Consider the following 25,550-nt stretch of genomic DNA (forward strand, 5'->3'; position numbering starts at 1 on the left):
TTTTTAATCAGAAGAGGATTTGGGGCTTTTTGTAGTTTTCTTTAGCTCTGTGCAATATTATTGTATCTTTTTTGGTCTTTTAGTGAATATGAATTATCTTTTATATTTGTGTGTTTTAATAAATTGTAATTAGTATGCTGGCCAGCCACTTAATATTTTAAATGTGTAATATTATATTAATAAATTGAGAACCCAGCAAAATATGTATATTGTTTTAACCAAATCTATTAATTCGATTGTATTCATCATAAAGATGCAATAAAAATATTAACCAGTAAAAGTGAACAAAACTGGCCCATAATAATACAGTTTAGTTCACAGAATGATTTCTTTAGGACCCAGACAAGCCCTTCTTACATACCAGACAAGTTCTGATATGCAAGATATTCAAATCAACCCTCAATTTTAACCAGGGGTTTCAGTTTTAACAATTTATTTTTTATTCATTTCAGCATGGAAAATAATTGTCTAAATACTTTCTCCATATGTCAACATATGCATTTGGGATGTCAGGATTTGCATGGGAGATACTGCTCCACACAGATCAGAAAGGCAATTTAATTCTCAAAGCAACTGAACACATTATGACAAACTGACCCAGGTATCAGGTTTGATAAAAGTGTCAATTAATTCAAAGCTTTCCTGACTGTCAGGAAAGGTGTGATAAATGGTGATAATATTAAGCAGCTGGAAATCCTTCAGCATTCCCTACATCAATGCTAGATAAATAAGTCCATAAGTGTCAGCTTTGTGTGGTACTGTAAATGGAGCTATAAGATGCACTTCAAACACTGCAAAATTAGTTGTACAATAGATGTTATAATTATTTAACACAACACAAAATAATGCAAAATCTGAAATGGACTGACACATCTGAAACAGAGGCTGTTAAAACATTTTATTTTGATGGTTTTATTTTGGAAAAAATGTGCTTTTTAACATTGTAAAGAATTCATGTTTGTCATTCTTAATGACCTTTTAATTTTATACAGGAACAAATATTTAATGTCTGACAATTTTGTCGCTTTATATTTTAAGGGCCATATATTTGCAAAGTAATAGCAGTCCCTCACTGTGTGTACACATTCACAACATTATATATATTTATGACACACTTCAACTGACAAAGGTCAGCAATGCACTGGCTTAAAAATAACTCACATGACAAAAAGTACTGGGAATGAAAAGACATACAAAAATAGATTCAGTTCAGCAGGGTCCCTGCACTCATGAGCCTCATGTAACTTTCACCTACTACCGTAAAATCTTGTGTAAAAAAGAATATCTTATTCATTCCGTTTAAATAGATAGCAAATGTTCCCAAACCACTAACACTATTATAAAGGATTCATTCATGTCTATTACTTCAACCCATTAAAACAAAAAACAAATCTTTTCCTGTGCAATCAAGCCAAATGATCTGCAAAGGGCTCCGTGTAAGTAGAGCATCTAAATGCTACTTTACTTATGAAGCTGCCACTGTGCATGTACACTTATTATGCTGAGACATGAGGAAAAATAATAAACAGAGCACTCCAGCTCAAGGGACAGGAACAAGTGCAAAGTGCCATGGGTAATATAGGACTTTATTTGTGGGACTCTTAGGACCACTCATATTTCAATATTGTTAATAAGATTACCAAGACAGTACAGCAGAACAGTAGTAGTTTTAATGATATGTTTAAAAAAAGACATTGTGAAGAGCATAAATGAAGAGTATAAATGTGAAGAGCCGTTCACAACCGCAGTGTTTGGAACATGCAAACAGAGCATTTGGCACTTTGAGTTGTAAAAAGTTGCTGTATATATTGTCCAAAAGTAGCTGCACTCCCATATACATAATAACAACCTGGGTACTTATAGCAAATAAATATAAATATTATGCATAGCACCCATTGTTATGCTTTATTTACAGATATTTATTCAATATATGCGTGTGTGTGTGTGTGTGTGTGTGTGTGTATTACACACACACAAACACACAAATCCAAACATGCATACACTGATTGCTTGCCACTAATCTTCTCATTTCTGGCCCAAATCAATGCTATTTAGCATTATAATCATCCTTAAATATAATGTAAATGGAAAAAGTAAAACACAAAATATCATAATTGCCAACAAAAGATTTTAAAATGAAAAAATAGCAGCATTTTAATGGTAACAGCTGGTACTGAACCTAAAACCCAAGATGGTAGACAGCCTAATAGAATAACATAATTCCAGCACTTATATTACCACCATTTTTATCCGGACTAGTCTACACTGGAGATTTTGGCAAGAGATTTCACAGGGTGCATTTGATATATATATGATACATATGATTTAAACAGCCTTTCCTGCAACTTGACCCAATACAAGGTACAACTACATGAAGTGTCCAAGTCTCTATAAAATCCCCGATATACCTACATACTTATTATACAAGCATAGTTACAGAACTATGTCACTGTCAATATGCTTTTGGGGTATAGAACATTTCCCATTTTAAGCAGTTATTTAAACACCTTTTGTAGATGAGAAATTCCTTACATTATCACTTAAATCAAGCAAATAAGTTAATGGTACAAAATTACCAGTGTGGACTAGTCTTTACAGAGCATTTACTGTACGCCTAGCTGATCTTCAATGTGTGGTACATATAATGTTAAAGCATTCTAGTCATGAAAGTTCTGAACATTTATGAGAAGAAATATCAGTTTAGTTACATACAAATATTGCAAAATGCATAGGAAAATACTTGCAGTAGTATTGCTTTTCAATTTATAACATGGAAGTGTAACAAAAAACACACCAGTTTTTAATGTGTGTACTCCAGAGGTTAGTAACAAGTATGAATGTCTAAAAGCTTATGGATATTTAAGCCTTAACAAAATGAGACAAGTAGAAGTCAGCACACTGCATCCACAACTTGCACAAAATTCATGTTCCCTCTTCTTTTAATACTATGGCTGTTTTAGCCTCAGTAATTTTCTTTATAATAACTGTTTATTATTATTCTGAGGCAGCAGAGAAAAAAAAAAAAAAACTACCGAGGAAATGTTTGAAATACTTGCAATAATGGTGTGTAAAAAGTGGAGTGAAGCATTACCGGCAATGTTGCCCAGGGCAACCAATTAGCAATTAGATTTCAACAGTTAGTTGGAAAACTAAACCAAAGAATCTTATTGGCTGCTATGAGCAACATCACCGGTAATGTTTCATTTTACACAGCATGATAAATATACCTCAATGTCTTACCTTAAAATTTAAAGGGAAAACAACACATTTTGTTGTATCTAAAATAAAAGTCTACAGAAGTTTGGACTTTTTAAGCAAGCCTTTAGATTTGATATAAGCTTTAGATTTTTCCTCCATTGTCTTACATATAAATTATACATACAGAACTGAATGACATACATTCTTCATTATGTTCTGTGTCAAGGTAGCAAGTGCTATGTACTACTGGTCTATTTTTATTATTTCATTTGTTCATGGTTTTTTTTAAAAAAACTTGACCTATGAGATGTAAATGAACTATGAAGGCCACTGCTTCACTATAAATCATGGCACGTTGAAGAAAGATTTTATTTTCAAACTAAAACAGCGTTTTTTAGAAACAAAATAACATTGCTGTTTTTTCCAGTGATTGCTAAGTCATTTCTTTTATATTTGCTAAAAATGACCTACTCAATAGTATTTCAAGATATCAGTTGTGAAAAAAGAAGGTGCAGGTATATGTGCGTTAATTCAAGAGCTACTCCACATGTTCTTACTTTGCATCATTATAGCTCTAACTGGTGCCAGATTAGCCAAGCTTGAAACATACATATAATTACACCAAGGATCCCTTGGGGCAGATTTGTCAAAGTATGAAATTAGATCTCAACACAGAAAAGTTCACCCACTTTCTACTCATTCATATGAGATTTTTAGAAGCATATTTATCAGTGGGTGAAAGTTAGAGTTTACCATTAAATAAATAAGCTTCTAAAAATCCCATAGGAATGACTAGAGAGTGGGTGAATTTTTCTATGGTGAGCACTAAACTCACACTAAGTTAAATCTGCACCTATGTCCTCAAATATTCCCCAACAGTTATGAGTCTCAGTGATTCATTTATTATTGTAAAAAATATAGATTAAACTTGATATCTTTGATGTTATAAATGGCAAGTATAAGAATACAAATGTTGTATTGCTTGTTAAAGACTGTGCTGCGGAATCCTTTGATATGACAAATACAAACCCCAATCAAGCAAAGCCCACACTCTCTTTGGTACATCCTATATTCGTATTCCAACGCATTAAAGGGAAATGCACCAAAATATATGCTTATACATATTTACAGTTGAAATTACAGTATAATACATACAAATGTAATTATACGTTGATTTCTTTTTCAAAAGGCAATTTTGTTTGTTCCAGTATCTCTATTTAGCATTCAGACCATCACTAACTTCAATTCAACTTTACAAATAAAATGTATGAATGATACCTTCTGTACCTCGCTTAGAGTAGACTTGAGTTTTAATAATCCACACCATTATCAAGATTAAAAAAAAATAACCCTCACAAAAATATTACATTATGTACAGCTTTTATCTAGATAAAAAAAAAGTCTAGGCAATTACTCCCATCCCAAATTATAATACTCTGGTAGTGTTACCTACTATACGAATATATATATATATTTGTTTTAAATAGTAGTAATGAGCCACATCGCACCATGTCACCAATATGACATATTATATACAGCAGATAGAATAGTTACACCAAGATGATGCTTTGATGAGTAAAGAGGGCTTGTCTGTTCTCACTCCTCATATGCTGGGCTTCAAAGCAGACATCCCCAAATATTGCTGTAGAGCTAGGTGTTTTACATTATGCACTAAACTTTTGCTTTTGTAGTTAATGGATGTCAAACATATGGAAGAATGCCATACTGAAGGATTGCCATGACTCCTGCACTGAATAAACCAGCTACTGGGACTGTCACAAACCAGGCCAAAAAGATGTTACGGAACAAACGCCAATCAACAGCTTTACGTGAGCGAATCCATCCCACAGCAACAACGGATCCAACCTATATAGTGCAACAATTGGGTGAGAGAAAAAAAAAGGGGGGGGGGAGGAAATAGTTAGCAATAAACTTATAAAGCTTTTCAGACTGTAATGATTCATCTGCCAAAGAAGACCACTATCCATTTTAATGGTAAACAGAATGTGGCTACATGTGCCAGATGTTTCAATAGTCTGTTCCTAGTGTTAAATAATAGTTAGAGAAAAGATGTTAGCTATATAATTATCATTATTAAAATTAACTTTATATGTGTTAATATACACAGATGAAACATGGGTAGTTTTTAGTTCTGGCATTGTTTAATTATTAAGTCTAAAACAAGTGTTTATTGAAACTATATGACCGTGGCTACTGATTATAATCAGCATGAAAGCTAATGCGAATACCCTTACAGGTACAATTTATTCTGTATGAGCTATTAGAAATACTGATTAGTTTAAAAAGCACTATAAGCCTGGTAAAGTAATAGACATAATTATAACAAAAAAGCATATTAGAAACAATTTATGTCATGAAAGTTTTCTGTAAGCTAATCAAAGCATTTTGCCTTCAAATACTTTATTTACTAAAGTTAAAAATTCTGTATGAGAAAAACAACTATAATACATCATATGAATACCACTTCATAGGAAATAACCTAGACATACTAAATAAGGTTTAAAGTTTTTAAGGTAATTTTTAGGGCAAAAGAAGGAAAGAACAACACTTTAAAAAGTGCTGTCTTAATAAAGAAGGTTTTCGCCATTTAAGGTGCTTGCAGGTAGTTTCAGTATGGCACATTACATACTGACTTTATTTTTTTCCTCATACAGTTAAAAGGAAAAAAAGCTTAAACAAGAATATGGCTAGAAATGCTACACCTCATATACTAGACTTACTGACAACTGACAAGCAGTCAGGAGGACACTGAGCATATGCTGTGCTCCTAGCACTCAAAGACAGCCTAACAAAATCCTAGTAGGTGAAATTTTGGTTGACAACTTTGAAGACACAAATAATTACTATTTATGGGCTGCTGAACCTCTGGGTTAGTATAGTGAGTTCAGTACAGTGTATATAAAAAACAGCATGTCTAGCCAAATTCTTGTTACAGCTTTAGTTTTCCTTTAATAACGTATCAGGAAAAAAAAACACCAAAGGAATGCTTTTGAGAATTACCCATTAAGAAACTTATCTATTAAATGTTAATTGAAGGCAACTGCAATAATCATCATTGTGAATATTCGGTCTGCAGTACATGTAATTGGATTTTTCTGTAATAGCACTGCAAACCATAATACCTTGCAATGAGTGGAGCTTATGGGTATACCCACATTAGAGGAAACTAGTACAGTAAGCGCACACATTACTTCAATGCAAAATCCACTGTGAAAGAAAGACAAAATACAGAAATAGTTTGAAGGGTGAAAGTCACACAGGAAACCAAGTGCCATGCATGCATCAAGTAAATGGCAGATGACAAGAGAGAATGCAGCTTTCAGTGACTTCAGATCAATGCAGTAGCAAGAATAGGATTGAAGTGAACACTGCTCTCAGAAGGAAATGTGATGTTTTTAAAACATCTCCTGGCATTACTTATTGTGCATATTTTGAAATGCAGAATGATTCAGGACAAAAATGTACAACATCTATTAAATAATGTTCGTAGAAAAGTTTGTTGCGAAATAGCAGCAAACTATTTAGTAACATTCCTCCTGAGAACAAGGTTCTTTTCAGTCGTTCCTACTTATATAATGCAGCCACTATATATTGATCTGAGCTGTGGAAAAGAAAATGGACAGTCCTGACAATCCCAGCTGCAGCCACATGGCAAACGCATACCTTGCAGTGTGTGGTACTGATAGGGAGTCCAATATTGGAAGCTACCACAACTGTGAACGCTGAAGCCAACTCAATAGTGAATCCACTGCAGGGAGCATAAGAAAACACTTTATAGTCATATTCTAAATAAAAGTCACCCTCCTTCACTGTGTAATGTTCTTACCGCAAAATGATTCACTGACCGTTATCACTGGATGTTTCATAAAAAAATTTTAATGAAACACACAATACAATGATAAATACTGCATTTTTTGCACTGGAATTCTGCAAGAGTAGGTAAAGCACATGACTTGGAACAGTTCTATTAAAATTCTTATTGGGACTACATCACAATTATTAACACTTTCCTCGCTGTTATAAGCGTAAGCCAGAAAAATGTTTTACCTGACTGGCTCACTAATCAAAGCATTTAAGGAAATACAAATCTATGGTGACACTTTCATTCATTAAACTCATTTTCTATGCTACATCAATTTAAAGTAGCTTTAAAGTTTTAAAGTAATTCATAACATTTTACCAGGCAGCCAGAAATGTGGCTCTGTAAAAAAAAAAAACACCAACACCCCCCAGATACTTATACATATTATTAGCCCCACATCATGCCTGTTAGCATGGTTGGATTTTATAGTAAGTAGCTTTTTTTTTTTTTTTTTTTTTTTACTAGTCCAGTTTGTCATACTGCCCCAATGCTAACAGCAATTCAGATTTACTCTCATCTGCTTTGTTTTTTTTATTTACATTATCATTTCAAGCAAATGTTACATGCAAATATAATAACTGCAATGCTGCAATGAAGAAGTTAATTTTAAAAATAGTGAAGCAATTCAGATGATCTAGCAGGTCATACACAAAAATAGTATAACTGAATGTTCCTTTGGGCACTTTGCTGCTGACCATATGATACAGTCACACACTTATCTTGTTTGCAGTAAGGAAGACCAGAAAGAGAGAAGGCTTGTTACTGCTTACTGTTCTGCTATATCTGCTCCCCTACAGCATAGTATACTAATTAATTGCTGCCTGCTCTGTCTATTACAACATTTGATTGTTCAGGCCCTCTAAGGAACTCATAGCATTTTATCCTACAATGACTAATAAGAATACAAACACATACAAACCATATTGCTTAGGGCATACTGCTATAGTTCCATTAATATCTAAGGTAGGTAAAAATATTAATTGCAGATCTCACCCTAATTAGCCTACAGGCTGAACTTCATGAAGTATGTCAATTCTCCCCAGAATTGGTTTCACTGGCCTTAAAGCAGCAGTAACATCGAAAAATAAAAGCAATTTAAAGTAATCAATGTACTGTTGCACTGCTCTGGTAAAAGTTGTTGGCTTCAGAAACACTTACACTTCTTAGGGCTGTGGCAAACGGGGAGATTAGTTGCCATGTGACAAATCTCCCTTGTCGCGTGCGACTAATCTCCCCAAAATGCCATCCCACCGGCGAGAATGTAAATCGGAAGTTGCCTGGAGAGGAAGCTGCCTGTCGCGGGTGACTAATCTCCCCGTGTGCCACAGCCCTTAGGGTGAATACACATGGAGCTACTAGTAGCAGCTACTTTTTCCACAGCTACTAAACTCCAGAAAATACGCTGCCATAGAGAATACTGAGAATTGCCTCTGCTAAGGGCTCTGGCACACGGGGAGATTAGTCGCCCGCGACAAATCTCCCTTGTCGCGGGCAACTAATCTCCCCGAAATGCCATCCCACCGGCGAAAATGTAAATCGCCGGTGGGATGGCATACGCGGCGCAGAGATTTCCCTGAAATCACGGAAGTTGCCTTGAGAGGAAAGAACAAGTTACATTCTCGCCGGTGGGATGGCATTTCGGGGTGATTAGTCGCCCGCGACAAAGGGGATTTGTCACGGGCAACTAATCTCCCTGTGTGCCAGAGCCCTGAAACACATGTAGAGACAATTATCAGTAAATGATCAGCGTTGTCTCTTTTAGTAGCCCCAACAAGTAACTGCTACTAATACCTCTGTGTGTCTTCAGCCTTACTCATGAATCTAAACCCATTGTATTCTACAGAGCTTATCTGCTATGCAACCCGTGCCTTTACTACTTTTTAAGACTAAATAACTACCCTTATGGCTTAAAGGTGAACTATAGCTTAACCCTTTAGCAGGGAAGATCTGTGCCTCAGAATTTGCCCCAGTAGATCCCCATGTTTTTTTCTGCTGATTCACTGCACATGCTCTGTGCTGCTGCCAGTTACTGAGCTTAGGAACCAACTTACAATATGCAGCATATATAGAATATAAATGTAACAGTATAAGGCTGATTAGTAATTCATTCATTAGTTCTTTTTTTCCCATAAAAACAATCAATGCACCAGAGGCCACCCCTTTAGATTAGAGGAACAAAGTTTCCATTTGCAGCAGTGTAGGTGGTTCTTCACGGTGAGGGCAGTGAGGTTGTGGAATGCTCTTCCTAGTGATGTTGTAATGGCAGATTCTGTTAATGCCTTTAAGAGAGGTCTGGGTGTGTTCTTGAACAAGCCTAATATCCAAGGCTTTTGTGATACTAATATCTACAGTTAGTATTAATGGTTATATATATATATATATATATATACTGTATATACTCAAGTATAAGCCGAGGTTTCGGCTTATACTCGAGTATAAAGATTCGAAAGATGGAACAAGTTTGTTGTGCGCACACCCCCCACCCCCCGTGGACGGACGTGCGGTGGGGGGGGGTTGCGCACAACAAACTCGTTCCATCTTCAAATTCTTATCAATTGTGTCTGCGTGTCATTCTAAAGGCTTAGGCTGCCAAAGCACAAGTCACTTCGGAGCCCATCTGTGCCTCAGGGCCTCTAACACCAGCCGGTTATGGAGACATCTGTATCTGTTAGGCACCAGAGAACTGAACAACTCACCTCATTTCCTTATGTCACTCAATAGTGCCTTGGAAGAAAAGCTGTAACCTAGAAGTCACTGTCCAGTTTCTCCTACAGGTATATATACCAGCCATGACAGGCAGGGGGGGGGGGCCTTGAGACCATGGTATTGCTTTGCATGGCAGTTAGTTACTATTTTGGTGAAAGTATGTTCACTGTCTGGAACCAGGAGTCTTTCAATCACTGTTGTACTCTTTTGTAAATACTTTTAATTGTGAGCATTTTATAAAGGAGACGCTTCATATACAAAGAGATTAGCTAATTCTTTGGGTACTAGAATTGAGGATGGCAAGTACTTGTTATTGAGTATGGCAGCTTCCTTAGCCTTCCCAAACTTGCTTTTGTCTGCTGCTGTACCATTTTTCTTTCCCTGTATCTGTTTTCTTTCCCTGTGCTGTAACTCTTCAAGGCAGAAGGGTCAAAGGGTCCTCCATCCACCTTTCCCTAATCACCTTTTCCTAATCTGCATTTGCTAGCATGATATATTTATGAAGAGTTCACATGGGGGTCACGCTGAGTGTCCTTTTATTATTTATTTGATTATTGAAACTTAGCAGTAGCGGCTGCATTTCCCACCCTAGGCTTATACTCGAGTCAATACGTTTTTCCAGTTTTCTTAGGTAAAATTAGGTACCTCGGCTTATATTCGGATCGGCTTATACTCGAGTATATATGGTAGTTTATGTATGTGAGTGTATAGGTAAGTATAGGTTTGTGTGTACTGGGTTTACTTGGAAGGGTTGAACAAGTGCAATTTGCATCAGAATTTAATAATCAGCCCTGTAGCTGTTTTTAGATGTGCAGTCAGTTTAGTATATAAAAAACAGCTTTGCTAGTCATACCCATCTTTAGGGTTTAGAAGCTTATTGATATAAACTATAGTAGATTTTCCAAAGCAAAACACACCAGTTTTATCAGTGCAGTATTACTTTCATTTTTGGTACTGTTCCTTTTAGGGTGTTGCCCCTAGAGGGGGCAGCTCTGTTTAGAAACTGCTGACTGAGGAACCAATACAACTTTAAAGGAAAAGTAACAATTTTTTTACACTACAAATATACATTTTAAACACTTTAACCAATGTACATAACAGACCGAAATTTAAATATTATAAGCGAATTAAAATCATTACCGTGGCTGTATAGGGCACAGCAAAAAAAAGGAATGCGGTGACTATTTTGCTTCCGGTTAAAACCAGAAGTTAGTTTCCTGCATTTTCTAGCTTGAGGAGACTGCTTTAAAAGTTATTTATAGGGTTTTTTTTTTTTTATCGGTTAGGACAGGGGTCCCCAACCTTTCTTACTCGTGGCCACAGTCAAATGTAAAAAAAGCCTTGGAGAGCAACACAAGCTTCATAAAAGTTCATGGAGGTGCCAAATAAGGGCTAAGATTGGCTATTAGGTAGCCTCTATGCACACTATCAGCTTACAGGAGGCTTTATTTGGTAGTAAATCTTGTTTTTGTTTAACCAAAACTTGCCACCAAGTCAGGAATTCAAAAATAACTACCTGGTTTGGGGGCACTGAGATTAACATCCAATGGGTTGGTGGGCAACATGTTGCTCACGGGCCACTGGTTGGGGATCACTGGGTAAGGGAGAGGGTTGGGTGACGGGGGCACTGTTATCTCCTGCTCTGTTTGTATTTCTGTGTGAGCAGAGCACACTGCTGACGTTGTACGGGGAGAGGGAGGGGGAAGAGGAGGAAGCTGACTGGAAATTTGTCACAGGAAGAGCTGCAGCCTGAGCCCTGTCAATACATGGTAATGTTAATTATTTAAAATCTACTTATGATATTAACATTTCTGTATGTTAATAAAAGTGTGTAGAAGGCATATGTCTAATATAAAAAATGTGTGTTACTGGTCCTTTAAGCAAACATGTAGAAGCTGGTAAAGGAAATTCTTAATCATTTATACTTGAATTAACTTTTCTGAATAATTCACAGGCCAGAAAACAAAGAAAATTATATTTTTTACCTGGAGGGTGTAATTGGGGTAAGGTCTTTTCCCATGGTCTGAATTACTCTTCGTCCCCATACCCAGAGGCCAGCGCAGATGCCAACTCCTCCATATAACAACAACCAGACAGGAGTAGAGGCTTCTTGCATTACTCCTCCTTGTTCATAAATCAGCCACAAAGCAACAAGTGGTCCAATGGCATTGCTGTAATGTTAGAAATATTAGTTATTAATTATTGCCACAAACTTTGGGCAGTGGTTAGCATTGCTCCCTTGCAATACTGGTTCCAAGTAGGATTCCACTAATATGGATGAAACAGCTTGTAAACCCCACTGTCTAACAGCAACTTAAAACATCTCTTTACTTTTTTCTTTAGATGGTCCAGTTCATCCCCACTTTTCCTTTTTCCTCGTTTTCCATCCCCACATTTCTCCAGAAGGAACTCTCTCTCTCAGCCTCTTTAAAACTAAATGAAACCCTATCAAACTATGGAGCATGGTGGTAGCAACATGATGTTGTAGAGTGCTTTGCTGGGAAAGGAACTGGTGCACTTCAGACAATAGATGGCATCATAATGGATATGTAAAAATTCTGAAGAAACACCTTAAAAGGAATACGGTCACTGAAAAACCTGCTCTTTTTTTTTTTTTTTAAAAACACATCAGTTAATATAGCTTCTCCAGCAGAATTCTGCATTGAAAAGTTTTTCAAAAACAAACAGATTTTCTTAAATTTCATTTTGAAATTTCACATGGGGCTAGCCATTCTTCACACAAGGCCCAGGCACAATGCACGGAGATGGCTGCCTACACACCAATATTACAACTAAAAAAAAAAAAAAGTAAAGGTATACCATCTAAAAGCCATTGAAGTCATGGAGAAGTTAATGGTAGCTGTCTTTTTTACAACTGGAAGGTCTTACTTTGCTTTATGGTTTTAGAAGGTTTTGGGTTTCTTGATGCTTTCATTTGTGCAACAAAATGAAAAATTTGTGTTTCTTGTTTGTGCTTTTTATAAAAGGATGTTTTAATAAATAACTTGGCATTTGTATTTTTTTTTTTAGAGAAAATGAGTTTGTTTGTGGATTCAAAAACCAATTACTTAGATTCAAGTTAATCAATTAAAAGGTAATGCTACTAGATACTAGCAAAGAGCATGTACACTTTTGCCTGCAGGAAATCAATATGATATAAAAAAAAGCTAAAATAAATTAGTCTCTGAGCTATTATTTTTGAATGAAGTCAAGTAGAAATAAGGTAGATACTCTATCTTACTTTGCACAGGCAATATATGGTAACACGATAAGATTAAAAAAACAAAATAAAGAAAACCAAACATCTCTAGTATATGTGTATGTAAACTTTAGGACTTAACTGTAAATATACATAGATACATTTTTACGATAAGTAATATTGTACTAACTCATACCTAACATCATTTCCACCATGCGCAAAGGATCCAAAACAAGCTGTCAAAATCTGAAGAAAGTGAAAAAGGAGGTGGACTTCTGACTTATCCTTCTCTTCCTTGTCCTCTTCTAGTGAATCATCTTGAGGTGGATTTGGGTCAGCGAGATCTGTAGCAAGCTTCATCTCTACACCGCCTTCTTCTGCTTCAATTTCTGCTTCTGCAACTGCATTGCAATAACTGGAATAGCTGTCATATCGTACACGTTTTTTGGAGTAAGATACTGTGTCTCCAACAAGCTTTTCGCTATCTTCTGGCATGGCTACATCAGATGACTTAAAAGTTGAATGTACTGGTACACCACAAATAGCAGCAGTGTAACAAGTGTAGCTGTTGTTGCGCCTCAGTACCCGGTAGTTATTTTCAGGAGCAGGGCGATCAGTTTTTACTCTGTCAAGATGTATATTGTGCAATAAGTCCTTGTACAGCCCAGAATCCTTGTGAACGGTGTGATAGACATGAACATCACTTTTCACTGTGTGGCCATCAAAATTAAATGTACCATTGGAAATAGGGGATCTAATGGACCCATTTGTCATTGAAGCAGCCCTTCCTAGACAAGCAAAAATCAAATGTTGTTACAAAATAAAAATTAGAACAAATTTCTAAATATACAAATCCTGCACACTTTGGAAAGTTATATCAAGCACAGAACTAAATTGAAGCAACTGGGAATAAATAAGCAAATCCTATTTATTAGATGTACATTATACTTAAACAATGAAACATCATATCATGCCAAACAGCATATCCCCACAGTGCTTTCCTCCCCCTAACTACCTATTAAGCTGTACAGTTGTATAGTTGTATATTTGATTAGTCAGAAAACTGGTTGATTTGGGCCAATTTAAGATTAGGATGCATGAACTTCCAGATGGCATCTGGAGGTGCCAAATAAGGGCTAAGATTGGCTATTAGGTAGCCTCTATGCACACTATCAGCTTATGGGAGGCTTTATTTGGTCCACCAAGTCAGGAATTCAAAAATGACTACCTGGTTTGTGGGCACTGGGAGCAACATGTTGCTCACGAGCCACTGGTCGGGGATCACTGTTGTAGATGGAAATTATTTAATAACCCATTCTAAGCTATGCTATTGAAAAGCAAGTTATAGCATTTTTTATCTTTAGCTCCAGTGAGGTTGGATGTACTCTAAGCATGGTTACATAAGCCGAACATAACATAGTAGATAAGGTTGAAAAAAGACACAAGACCATCATATGTTTAACCTTTTTGTCTAAAAGAAACCTTTCTGCTAGCCGATCCAAAGGGAGGAGGAATCTTCTAAAGTTACTTTGTATGTTCTTACTTTCTAAAAGTGTATCTGCCAGTACAATAGCCTCAGGGATACAATACCAACAGCTCATTTCTTTAGGGCTGCAGAGAGATAAGTAGACCCTTGTGTCTATCATGATAATTTATGCTGCAGTTTTTTACAACTACTCAGAGACCTAGCAATGAAAGCACCCTGACTACACCATTACAGGTCTTACCATATGGCACTCTAGTGTTTCCATTTGATACAGAATCAGAGGCAACAGCTGCATCTGTGGAAGAGCTTGTGAGAGGTAGTGCACTTTCATCATTTCCCTTTGCACCAGGCAATTCTTTAAATACAGAAGTCTCTTCATCTTGTATTTTATCAAGACTTTCCTCTGATATCCGTGACAATGCTCCTTCCTTCTTCAATCGACCTTTGAAAAATACATATATATTTTAGCTATCAGGATTATCTTATAATGCTACAGAAAGGAAACTTTCCACACAAAATATCACCAATATCATGACTTATTTAACACGTGTTATTGCATGTTTGATTTACATCAGTTTTTCATTTCCAAAAGCAGTCAATGGAAAAAGCAATATATGTGTGAAATGATAATAATATCAATATACAGTCATGTTCGCAAGTTTGGGCACCAGTGGTTGAATTGCATGTTTTAAAGGCTCAAGTTATAGGGATACTGGCATAATTTTTATTTCTAAATTACAAAAAACATGTTTTCCCATGACAGAGACAAACTTAAACACAGCATATCACAATTTTGAGTATACAGGTATGGAACCTATTATCCAGAATGCTTAGGACCTAGGGCTTTCTTGATAAGGGATCTTTCTGTAATTTGGAACTCCATACCATAAATCTACTAAAAATCATTTTAACCATAAATAAACCAAACAGGGTTGTTTTGTTTTCAATAAGGATTAACAGAGTTTGGATCAAGTACAAGATACTCTATTATTACAGAAAAGAAGGAAATCATTTTTAAAAATTTGAATTATTCCATTAAAATGGAGTCTATGGGAGAAAGCCTACCGGTTATTAGGAGCTTTATGAATAATGGGCTTCTGGGTAATGGATCCCATACCTGTACTGCTATTAACTCAATTTGACTGGAATAATTAAAATGTCTGTGTAAAAGTTTGGACACCCTGTTTGGTAGCCTAAATTTCTTCTACCCAGCTACCAGGCTTTCCCCTTCGTACTAGAAATTTTTATCCCATTTTTCTTGCAGTTATAGTAAATATCTTGTCTGCATTCCATGTATGACATTTACCAACATATATTCAATAATGGGCCGGTTCCAATTCAGTGAGAAAAAGTTATCACTGTTCCTGTGAAAACTCATGGAGGAGATTTAATTGGAATAGAGAAAAAACTAATGCAGTTGCAGTTTTTTCCATAGACCTTAATATTGTTTTCACTTGGTAAACAGTGACATAAGTTTTACTGAATTGAACTGCATCTCAAATTAAATCTTGTCCATGAGTTTTAACATGATAACCGTTTTTCTTACTGAATTGAATCTGGCTCAGTATTTGAATGTGGGACCATTCCAAAGCCGTAACCCACTGGACTTTTTTTTGCTGAGGTTCCATAACAAGATTATAGCTATAGGAGAAGAACCAATCACACAGAACTTCAAGACTATCTGCACAATTAAATACATTTTTACTGTGTCTATCTGACCTGTATATGAATGTAAGCTATATTTTTTTTTATATTTCGGCTGATGTTCTCTGTGCCTATGCAAAAGGATTTGAAATATGCCCACACTGTCGAATATTGTGCTTTTCCTATGAGGTGTGCATTGGTTTATTTTTTGTTTACCGTATATACTCGAGTATAAGCCGAGTTTTTCAGCACTAAAAATGTGCTGAAAAAGTAACCCTCGGCTTATACTTGAGTATATGTGTCCGTGCATACCTGCCGTTGCTCGTTGAACGCGCTCGTTGCGCGCAAACCCCCCCTGCGCACGCACGCACTTACTCATGTCCATCCACGGGGGGGCGTTCAACGAGCCAGAGTCAGCCAGAGTGCACGCAACGGCAGGTATGCACGGACACATGTGGACATGTGGAGGGAGGGAGGTATGCACGCAAGTGGAGGGAGGGAGGTGTGCACGCAAGTGGAGGGAGGGAGGGAGGGAGGTGTGCACGCAAGTGGAGGGAGGGAGGGAGGGAGGGAGGTGTGCACGCAAGTGGAGGGAGGGAGGGAGGGAGGGAGGTGTGCACGCAAGTGGAGGGAGGTATGAACGGACACAGGTGGAGGGGAGGAGTTATGAACGGACACAGGTGGAGGGGAGGAGTTATGAACGGACACAGGTGGAGGGAGGTATGAACGGACACAGGTGGAGGGAGGTATGAACGGACACAGGTGGAGGGAGGTATGAACGGACACAGGTGGAGGGAGGTATGAACAGACACAGGTGGAGGGAGGTATGAACGGACACAGGTGGAGGGAGGGTGGGTGCGCACAACGAGCGTGTTACATCTGCACATCCATCTGCACAACGAGCCAGATTAAGTAATTGGTACAATAATAGATTTACAAAAATTTAATTTGTACTAAGTCCAGCATCAAGAATTATTTTGCCCTTGTAACTACTATTGTAATAGTGTGGTGGGCCTTGTACACTGGGGTCCAAGTACTTGATAATTAGTATGGCAGCTTCCTTAGCCTTCCCAAGCTTGCTTTTGTCTGCTGCTGTAGCATTTTTCTTTCCCTAAAGTTATCTATTTATTTATCTGTTATTTATTTGATTATGGAAACTTAGCAGTAGCGGTTGCATTTCCCACCCTAGGCTTACACTCGAGTCAATACGTTTTTCCAGTTTTCTTAGGTAAAATTAGGTACCTCGGCTTATACTCGAGTATATATGGTACTTCATATTGCCTACTTGTGGCTAAGCAACACGCTTTTCCAGTACAATAACCTTAAACCTGGAAACTCAGATTCTATATAGAGGCAGGCTGGTACCTTTTGTTGCAAACAATGTAGAATCCATGTCATTGGTTAAAAAAAAAAAAAAAAAATGGCTATGGATAAACATTGGTTATGTATAATTCACACACACACACACACATAAATATATATACATATATATATCTATATCTATATACACATATACATATATATATATATATATATATATATATATATATATATATATATCTATATATACATATACATATTGTTAACATGTTGCACTTTGTGCATGATTCATTTCAATGCGATAGGGTATGGTTGTGTGATGAAAAATCTTCAATTTCTCATGCCTCATAAGTATGATTTGCAAAGCTAACAGAGAAGTAAAGAATGGCACAATGTTTGTACATGAATAATTGATCATTATGGAGTTTAGGAGAGGTATTCCATGTCGACTCATGACAGTACATGGGTTGTCATCAGACCCCTTTAAAACCAGATACATGAAATCAATAACCTTACTTAGGGGTGTGTTTACTAAGAATGAAGATAAATATCACAGATGATGTTGCCTGTAGCAACCAATTAGGCCTTTGCTTTGATTTCTAACTTGTAGGTGACTGTTCAAATCTTATTGCTGATTGGTTGCTATGGGCAACGTCAACAGAAATATTTATCTCCAGTCTTAGTAATCATGCTCTTAGAATGAGCAACTGTCTAAAAATCATGTTACAGACTGGGAGGCCCATTTATCAATATTTCTATTTTCGTGGTTTTAGAGTTTTTTTGAACCACAACTAAAGTTCTGGACAAAGTTCTGGCTTTTCCTACCACACTACTTCCTGTTACAGTTAGAGTTGCATCATTTCCTGTCAGGTGATCTCTGAGGGAGCACACAGACCATCACAAAATGGTGGCTCAAGGGAAAAGATGTATAAGGGCAATATTTACTGATATTTGTTAAGCAGGGGCGCTGCTGCCATAAGGCAAATTGAGAAACTAGCCTCAAGCAGCAGCGCCTGGCAAGTGTGTTATAAGTCAGTAAAATATTGGCCAGGTGGCTATCCTACTCCCTCCCAACACATTTCACAAACATGGGCACTATATGAGAGGAGTGGTGGCTAATTAGTGGGACATTTATCACTACAAAATAAATTGCACATGGTGCCTACGTCTGGGTTACTATTTGCCATTACAGCATGAGCAACAATACAATGTAGCTTTGTTCAGTACAGCAAGAAGAACTAAGTAGACTTGAACATAACTTATAGTACAGTATGTTGTAGACATTGATATTCAGAACACAATGTATTTTTTTACTTTATTTGGTTTTAATTATTTGCTTTGCTATTCTGATTTTGTGTAATATAAAAGTCACAGCTGTCTGGCAACTAACATGGATATTTATTCTAATGCTATTATAACTTAAATTATAGTACTTTATAGTTAAGCTCTTGTTTATTCAATTTCAAAGTATGTTTTTCAAACTAATAGCTGGTTTCTAGAGTCAGGGGTCCCTTCCAACTAGGTAACATTTTATATGAAGACCTAGAGACCTTTAGAACTAAATATTAAACAATTTACAAAAAACTATCTGCAAAATGCTGAAAGTTGATTATAATGTGAACATCCCTATCTGCAAATACTAAATAACAGATTTTATAAACACAGACGATAAAATAAATAACTGTAGTAATAAGTCAAATCAACTGGACTTGCTTTGTTTTTCTTGAGCATGTTTCGCTAGTCATCCAACTGGCTTTCTCAATACAGAATGAAATAAACTTACTTGCTATTTTCTTTTTCATCCATGGGCAAACAAAGAACCAAACAATTAATGCAAAGATGATGGCAATGCCTATTGATAGCAGAGCAGTGGCCCACACTGGAAAGGATTCTAGTCCTAGCACTGTAACAAAAGGAAGGTGAACAAAGAAATAGAAACGAAATAGAAATTATTGGAAAACAGAGCTCTGCTGAGAAAAAATTGAGACTTTACAGGCAATGTAAACTGTAATTAAAATAAAACTGTATATTTCTGCATACACATGAGATGATACTCACGATGTTGAAGCCTCATGGAGAGGTCAATTAAAAAGTCTGTTTAATCTAGAATATGTATATAAAACAGAATATGCATTTAAATTTTAATTGCTACTTACAGGGGGCCCCAGTATACAATATAGAAAAAACATTAATTCCTATTGTAGCAGCATAAAACACTGGAAGTGCTTTAAGTCCATTGGGAACTGGATCCTCCTGAAAAATATTAGTGCAAAATAGGATTAAAAATGATAAAAGAATTATATATATATTTCAATAAACAAGAAATAACTGATATCACAATATATATCTATCTATATATCAATCTATATATATATATCATTGCTATACAAATTCCAGATAAAAGTATTTTATACATAAAAATGCATTAGTTATTTGTGCTCTCAAAGTTTAATTTTTCATTTCATCTTGTTCCCTAGAAAGATCTAATACAGTAAAAACAGCAAACCAAAACTTTAGATCTGATTAAGATATCTTGGCTACTGATCACAATAAAAGCATTCTTGGCAGCACCTTCTGTTTATGTTTAACATTTTCGTGTTGCCCGATATATGGCATAATCCATTCCATGGACAACCAAACTCTGTGGTTACCTGTTATATCATCAAAAGATGATGTTCTACATTCCTATAATCAGTCTTTAATCACCTCAATTACTTTAACACATTAAGGAGGGATGTAAAAATAAATTATTAAATAGGTTGAAATTGTTCCTGATAGGCTGTTCCATGTCAGAAGGGGCCTTAAAAAACAACTGCCATGTTTTTATGCACTTGTTTAACGCAGTATTGAAGGTATCTGAACCATTCAGAGACTTTTGGGGAATTCCTTAGTAATAACTTAAGGAGCCGAAAATCTTTTTAAAGTGCAAAAAAAGTTTACTTTGGAAGCTTAGAGGGAAAAAGAAAAAAAAAACAACCACCCCCCTCCACATTTTCAACAAGAGATGCCACTGCATACTTCTATAAAGAACACTACAATGTCAAAAGTAAAGAGTGTTTGAAGATGTTTGTTAGGATTACATTTATAACATATTTAAATTTAAAACAGGTATATTTACCTTTTTCAAGATGAAAAACTTTATCATCAAAAACAGTGCACCAGACATCAGACCCGACAACAGGGGTGAAATGAACCAAGAGGCAACTAGACCACAACATTTAAAGTAGAGTAATTAGAAACAATATCATGTTGCATTTTTCTTCTCAATATACACCAATGTGTCAAATATGAGAGAGAAATAACTTAGCCTTTACATCTAGTATCATCATTCTGCAGTACTGCTCTGAAATACTTTCCACTTTTACCTCTCTTCTTGGAGTAAGCATCAGTTCAATAAAAAAGGATCTCAAGCAGCGGTGAATTCCAAAAACAAAAACAGTGAAGGTAAAAAAAAGGAATCTCGTTGAAAATTACTGATGGTAAAAACTAAAGGACGTCAAACATTCAAGACTCAAAATGCAAGTATTTTAATTGCTGTATAAGCCCTTTTAAAGACCAGGAGTAAATGTTTACTAGTTTGCAAAGGAAACACTTGTAGTCTGATGCTTACTCTAGATGAATATGGACAGAAAACCATTGTAAACTGAACATCACATTTACTTGCATACTTCTTTTGGAGGATATTTATACTAATGTATACAGGAATACATTTTTTTTTTTAACTACAGGAGAGATAATTCCTAGTCCTAAAACATTACTGATAACACTTGTCTTTCCATGCATGTCCAAAGATGCTTGGGCACTGCACCACAAATTAAATGCAAATAAGAACAATGCTGCAATGATGGAGTTACTAGAAATTTGGATTCTGTGCTATAAAGACAACCTAAACTCTATATAACTATTACCTTTGTAAAAAATATTAGGCAATGTCCATTCCAGTAAGAGCATCAAAGCAGTAAGTTACCCAACAGTTACAAAAGTCATGTGTTGAAGAAGTGAAGATAGAAATCTGTACAGTCTTCAAATAAATAAGATATTTAAGTCATAGGCAGCATTATTTGAATGACTTCAAATCAAGGGTACAATGTACAAGTGGATCACAAAGATGGTAGGAATCAAAATGTATTCACAAACCAACACTTCTCCCACCTTTATTAAGAACAATATAGACCATATAGCTCTATAAGCATTTCCACATACCCTCACTCATAAAAGATAATGTCAATTACCAATCTTGACAAGCTGCATCCACTGAACACCATGTGTGCCAATTGCAACAAGTGAAAAGCCAATAGTTGCGCCAACAATGCAGTGGGTGCCAGAGATTGGCAGTCTCAAGAAAGATGCAATCAGCTGCCATACAGCAGAACCTAAAAGAAGATAGAAAATGTACTATAAGTTTTTTTCAAATTCTGTGCTACCCTTTCTTTGTCCTAAAAGTAATAAAAATATAAATGTTGAAAAAAAAAAAGTACAGTTGTGAGTTAAATCAGCGTAAGAAAATAATGCATGTCTCTATATCAACACAGTTATATGGTAAGTTTGTTTTGAGAAGCATAAAGGAAGTCAGTACAGCAAAGACATGCAGACTTGATACAGAAAATGCAAAAGAATGCAGAAAAGGACAGAGAGAATAAGACTGAATAAGACTGAAAGGTATGTGGAGAAGCTGCAAGAAAAGGGGGAATTATAGGTTCCAAAACAAAAAAAAAAAAAAAAGAGGGAAGTGAATGATTACATCGCATGTCATGCGAACAGCCAGTGCGCATAACAATTATTTATTAATTTATTTAAGGCTGTGTGGGGAAACGTTAGCGATGTGATGTATTCCTTTATTGAATGTTCTACTTTTGATGCACCATATTTTTCTCTTTTGGTTTGTGCACTTTATACAGTATGAATTGTTTATTGTTTATTTATTTTTTATTATTTTTTATTATTTGATTCTTAATAGAAGAAAAAAAGAATGGAAAGAATTTTCATAAGTTGAATGTTTCCAGATGACAATCATTGGCTAATAACCAGTTACAGCTTTTCCAAACTATATAAGTGTGAAGTGACCTGCAGTGGTCCTTGATGTCTTGGGGGGGGGGGGGGCGGCAAGATTGTTGTCAATGAAGATTACACCAATGTACTAAGAAAAAACAGCATTTCACCAGAATAACCACAAACTGTCACTTTTTGTCAAAATCATCATATCATTAAAAAAACATTGTCACCCACTAAATCCCTTAGGACATTGGTACACATGATAATGCAAAGTAATTGATAGTTCTGTGGATGGATAAAACACTTGGAATTGTTCTCTATCTATCCGAATAGCAATCATAGTTGCACACAAGTACAGTGCAGTGCTGTCACATTCCCAAGAAATCACCTGACACCCACGTCCAAACATGCACATGTCAAAACTGGAATAATTTCTATGTGTGCCAGTGTTCTAAATCACCAGGGCACCAAAAGACCTTGAATGACTATGTATTTTTATATTTATAATAAATGTGACACTGGGGGTCATTTACTTCAACTGGGGGAAGAAAAGCACTAAGGGGCACTTAGTGCTCATTTAAGCAGCACTTCATCCTCAGTTACTGATGAAACCTCATAATAGACAAAACCCTTCCGAAAGTAGTAGGGCTTTGAGGAAATAACATACTCAGCTGATCCAGCAACTGTTTCTATTATTAGGGAAGGAAATTGAAGGTGAACAATCATAGGACTGAGATGGAAATTTCATATTCCCAGAAACAAAAAAAAGCAACCAAGCAATTATATTTTCACCACCTGCTGCAAGTCATCACAATGGGTTATAAGTATGGGGTATAATGAAGGGCAACACCAAGGTATATAGAAAGCCACTTGTTATAAATGGCTGCTGTTAATGCAGATAACTAGGACAAAGTTGCACACAGCTCAGGGGCTCATGCAGATATACAACATATACATGTGAATATAACAACTGGAATTCAATGTATTTCCAATCATGTTATATTGTGCTGTGCTTGTGTTATGTAAAAAAAAAAAAAGATTAAATTACAGGAACTCCTCTGTGTGGTCCCTGGGGACATATAGTATAACATGAATAATATAATGTCAAGTTCCAGGTTTAGTTTTATTTTGCTGCTATTAAATAAGACCTCTCTTAAAGGCATACTGTCATGTTTTTTTTCAAAATGCATCAGTTAATAGAGCTTCTCCATTGAAATCCATTTCTCAAAAACATAAACAGATTTTTATATATTTAATTTTGAAATTTCACATGAGGAAAGCCATAATCTTCATTTCCCAGGGTGCCAGAGTCATGTGACTTCTGCTCTGATAAACTTCAGCCACACTTTACTGCTGAGTGATATAACCCCTCCCTTCCAGCAGCCAATCATCAGAACAATGGGAAGGTAGCAAGATAGCAACTCCCAGTAGATATCAGAATAGCATTTAATAGTATAGTCCGGCTTGGGACTCCTTCAGTTAAATGGGAGTAGAAGAAACAATAGGTTACCTGAAAGCAGTTCTAATGTGTAGCACTGGCTCCTTCTGAAAGCTCAGATTCATGCACACAATGCACTGAGATGGCTGCCTACAGACCAATATTACAACTAAAAAAAATACATTTGTTGGTTCAATATTAATATTTTAAATAGTAGAGTGAATTATTTGGTAAGTAAACAGTGTAATTTAGAAATAAAATCACTCTGGGCTGATGCTCCTGTTAGGAGAAAACCGCACCAGTCCAGGGTAGCTAGAAGAGAACGATATTCCTTCTTCATGTCTATGCACTGCTTGTGTATGTGCAGAAGAGTGAAAAGCTGACCAAAATACTGTTCTTTTTACTCTGCTGTGCATACGCTAGCCCCAGGATTGTGAAGATAGACGAGAAGGAAGAGGATTGATTGTTGCAGCTACCCTGGGCCGGTGTGGGTTTCTCCTAACAGGAGCACCAACCTGGGGTATAAGGTAAGTGATTACAATCAAAATGTTAGACACCCCCAGTGATTTTACCTTTCCTTCTCCTTTTAAATGAGCTTACAAGGTGCACTGCCAGCTATGGTCATCAAATCCAATACGTCCACTTCACACTAAAGTTTGCTACATCTTACACGGCTACCTGGGATTGATAACTGACAAATCATTCACATCCTATGTTTATTTTATCATACAGTAAGATGTCAGGTTGTATAGCATTTGGACTTTGATGGTATACAGACATCTATTGGGATTTGATAATAATCTTTGGTTGTAGCCTCTTGTGCTTCCTCTGGTCTATTGGGGTTACCCACCTGTGCCTTGTCTAGTCTTTTGATATTAATTACATGTGCTTGATCTGTGCAAATTATAATTGCCTTTGTTATCCATTGGTTGATTACATTCTACTCAAGATGTGATATATGTTATATTGATTAGAAGAAGAGGTCTCTTTTTATTTTATATAAAATATATTATAATGAATGCAGAGAAAATTTTGTCTTCATTTGTATGAATTTTCCAAGTCACGCCTTCACTGCATCCCCTTAATGGTTTAAAATTTACTGGTAACACAACTTTCCTTTTTATACTATAACTTATACAAGAGCAGTGGTCAGCTCCATTATGTAGCTCCAATCATTCCCAGTTACAGACAGGTGATCCCATAGTTGGAAAACAAGCTGCAGGTATAACGTAACTAATAAGTAAAATATATAATGAAGCAGCATTCTTAATGAATCAGATGAAAAGCGAAAGTAGGATTGGCCAGAGCAGGAATAGTTTCGACTTGAATATATTGCAATATTTGGACAAACAATTATGCATTTTGTTTAAAGGGGTTGCCATTTTTTAGTAGATTAGTAAACAAATTGCCTTAATATGCACATCCTGATTGCATCCCCACTTCAAGGTTTTCAAATTTGCTGGTGAGCACAACTACTTTTCCTTTACTATAGTTCAAAAAAATGATATGCTGATATAGATATTGGGGAGAAAAAAGGGCCAAGTGATAAACACAGAACAGAGAAGGCATGGGGTTGATAAAGAGAAACACAGGGCAGGGCATAAGACTGACAGATAAAGGAAAGTACAAAGATAATAAAGAAAATAATAAAAGGAAATAAAGGAAATAAATAATAAAGGAAAAT

General features: G+C 36.1%; 1 protein-coding gene across 4 annotated transcripts in view; it reads right to left on the bottom strand.

The window, feature by feature from the left end:
• Window positions 1-883: 883 nt before the first annotated feature.
• Window positions 884-25,550, bottom strand: part of slc20a2 (solute carrier family 20 (phosphate transporter), member 2) — a 36,196-nt gene continuing 11,529 nt past the window's right edge. For 2 of the 4 annotated variants that reach the window (XM_012963000.3, XM_031900198.1), the window contains 9 exons: window positions 21,669-21,809; window positions 20,555-20,640; window positions 19,593-19,689; window positions 19,220-19,339; window positions 14,714-14,914; window positions 13,183-13,774; window positions 11,773-11,958; window positions 6,883-6,967; window positions 884-5,064 (listed from right to left, as the gene is read on the bottom strand). In XM_012963000.3, coding sequence (XP_012818454.1) covers window positions 4,900-5,064; window positions 6,883-6,967; window positions 11,773-11,958; window positions 13,183-13,774; window positions 14,714-14,914; window positions 19,220-19,339; window positions 19,593-19,689; window positions 20,555-20,640; window positions 21,669-21,809 — 1,673 coding nt within the window. In that variant the 3' untranslated portion in view covers window positions 884-4,899. 4 annotated transcript variants of the gene reach the window in all.

The sequence above is a fragment of the Xenopus tropicalis genome, chromosome 1 (assembly GCF_000004195.4).
Source record: "Xenopus tropicalis strain Nigerian chromosome 1, UCB_Xtro_10.0, whole genome shotgun sequence".
Taxonomy (NCBI): Eukaryota; Metazoa; Chordata; class Amphibia; order Anura; family Pipidae; genus Xenopus; species Xenopus tropicalis.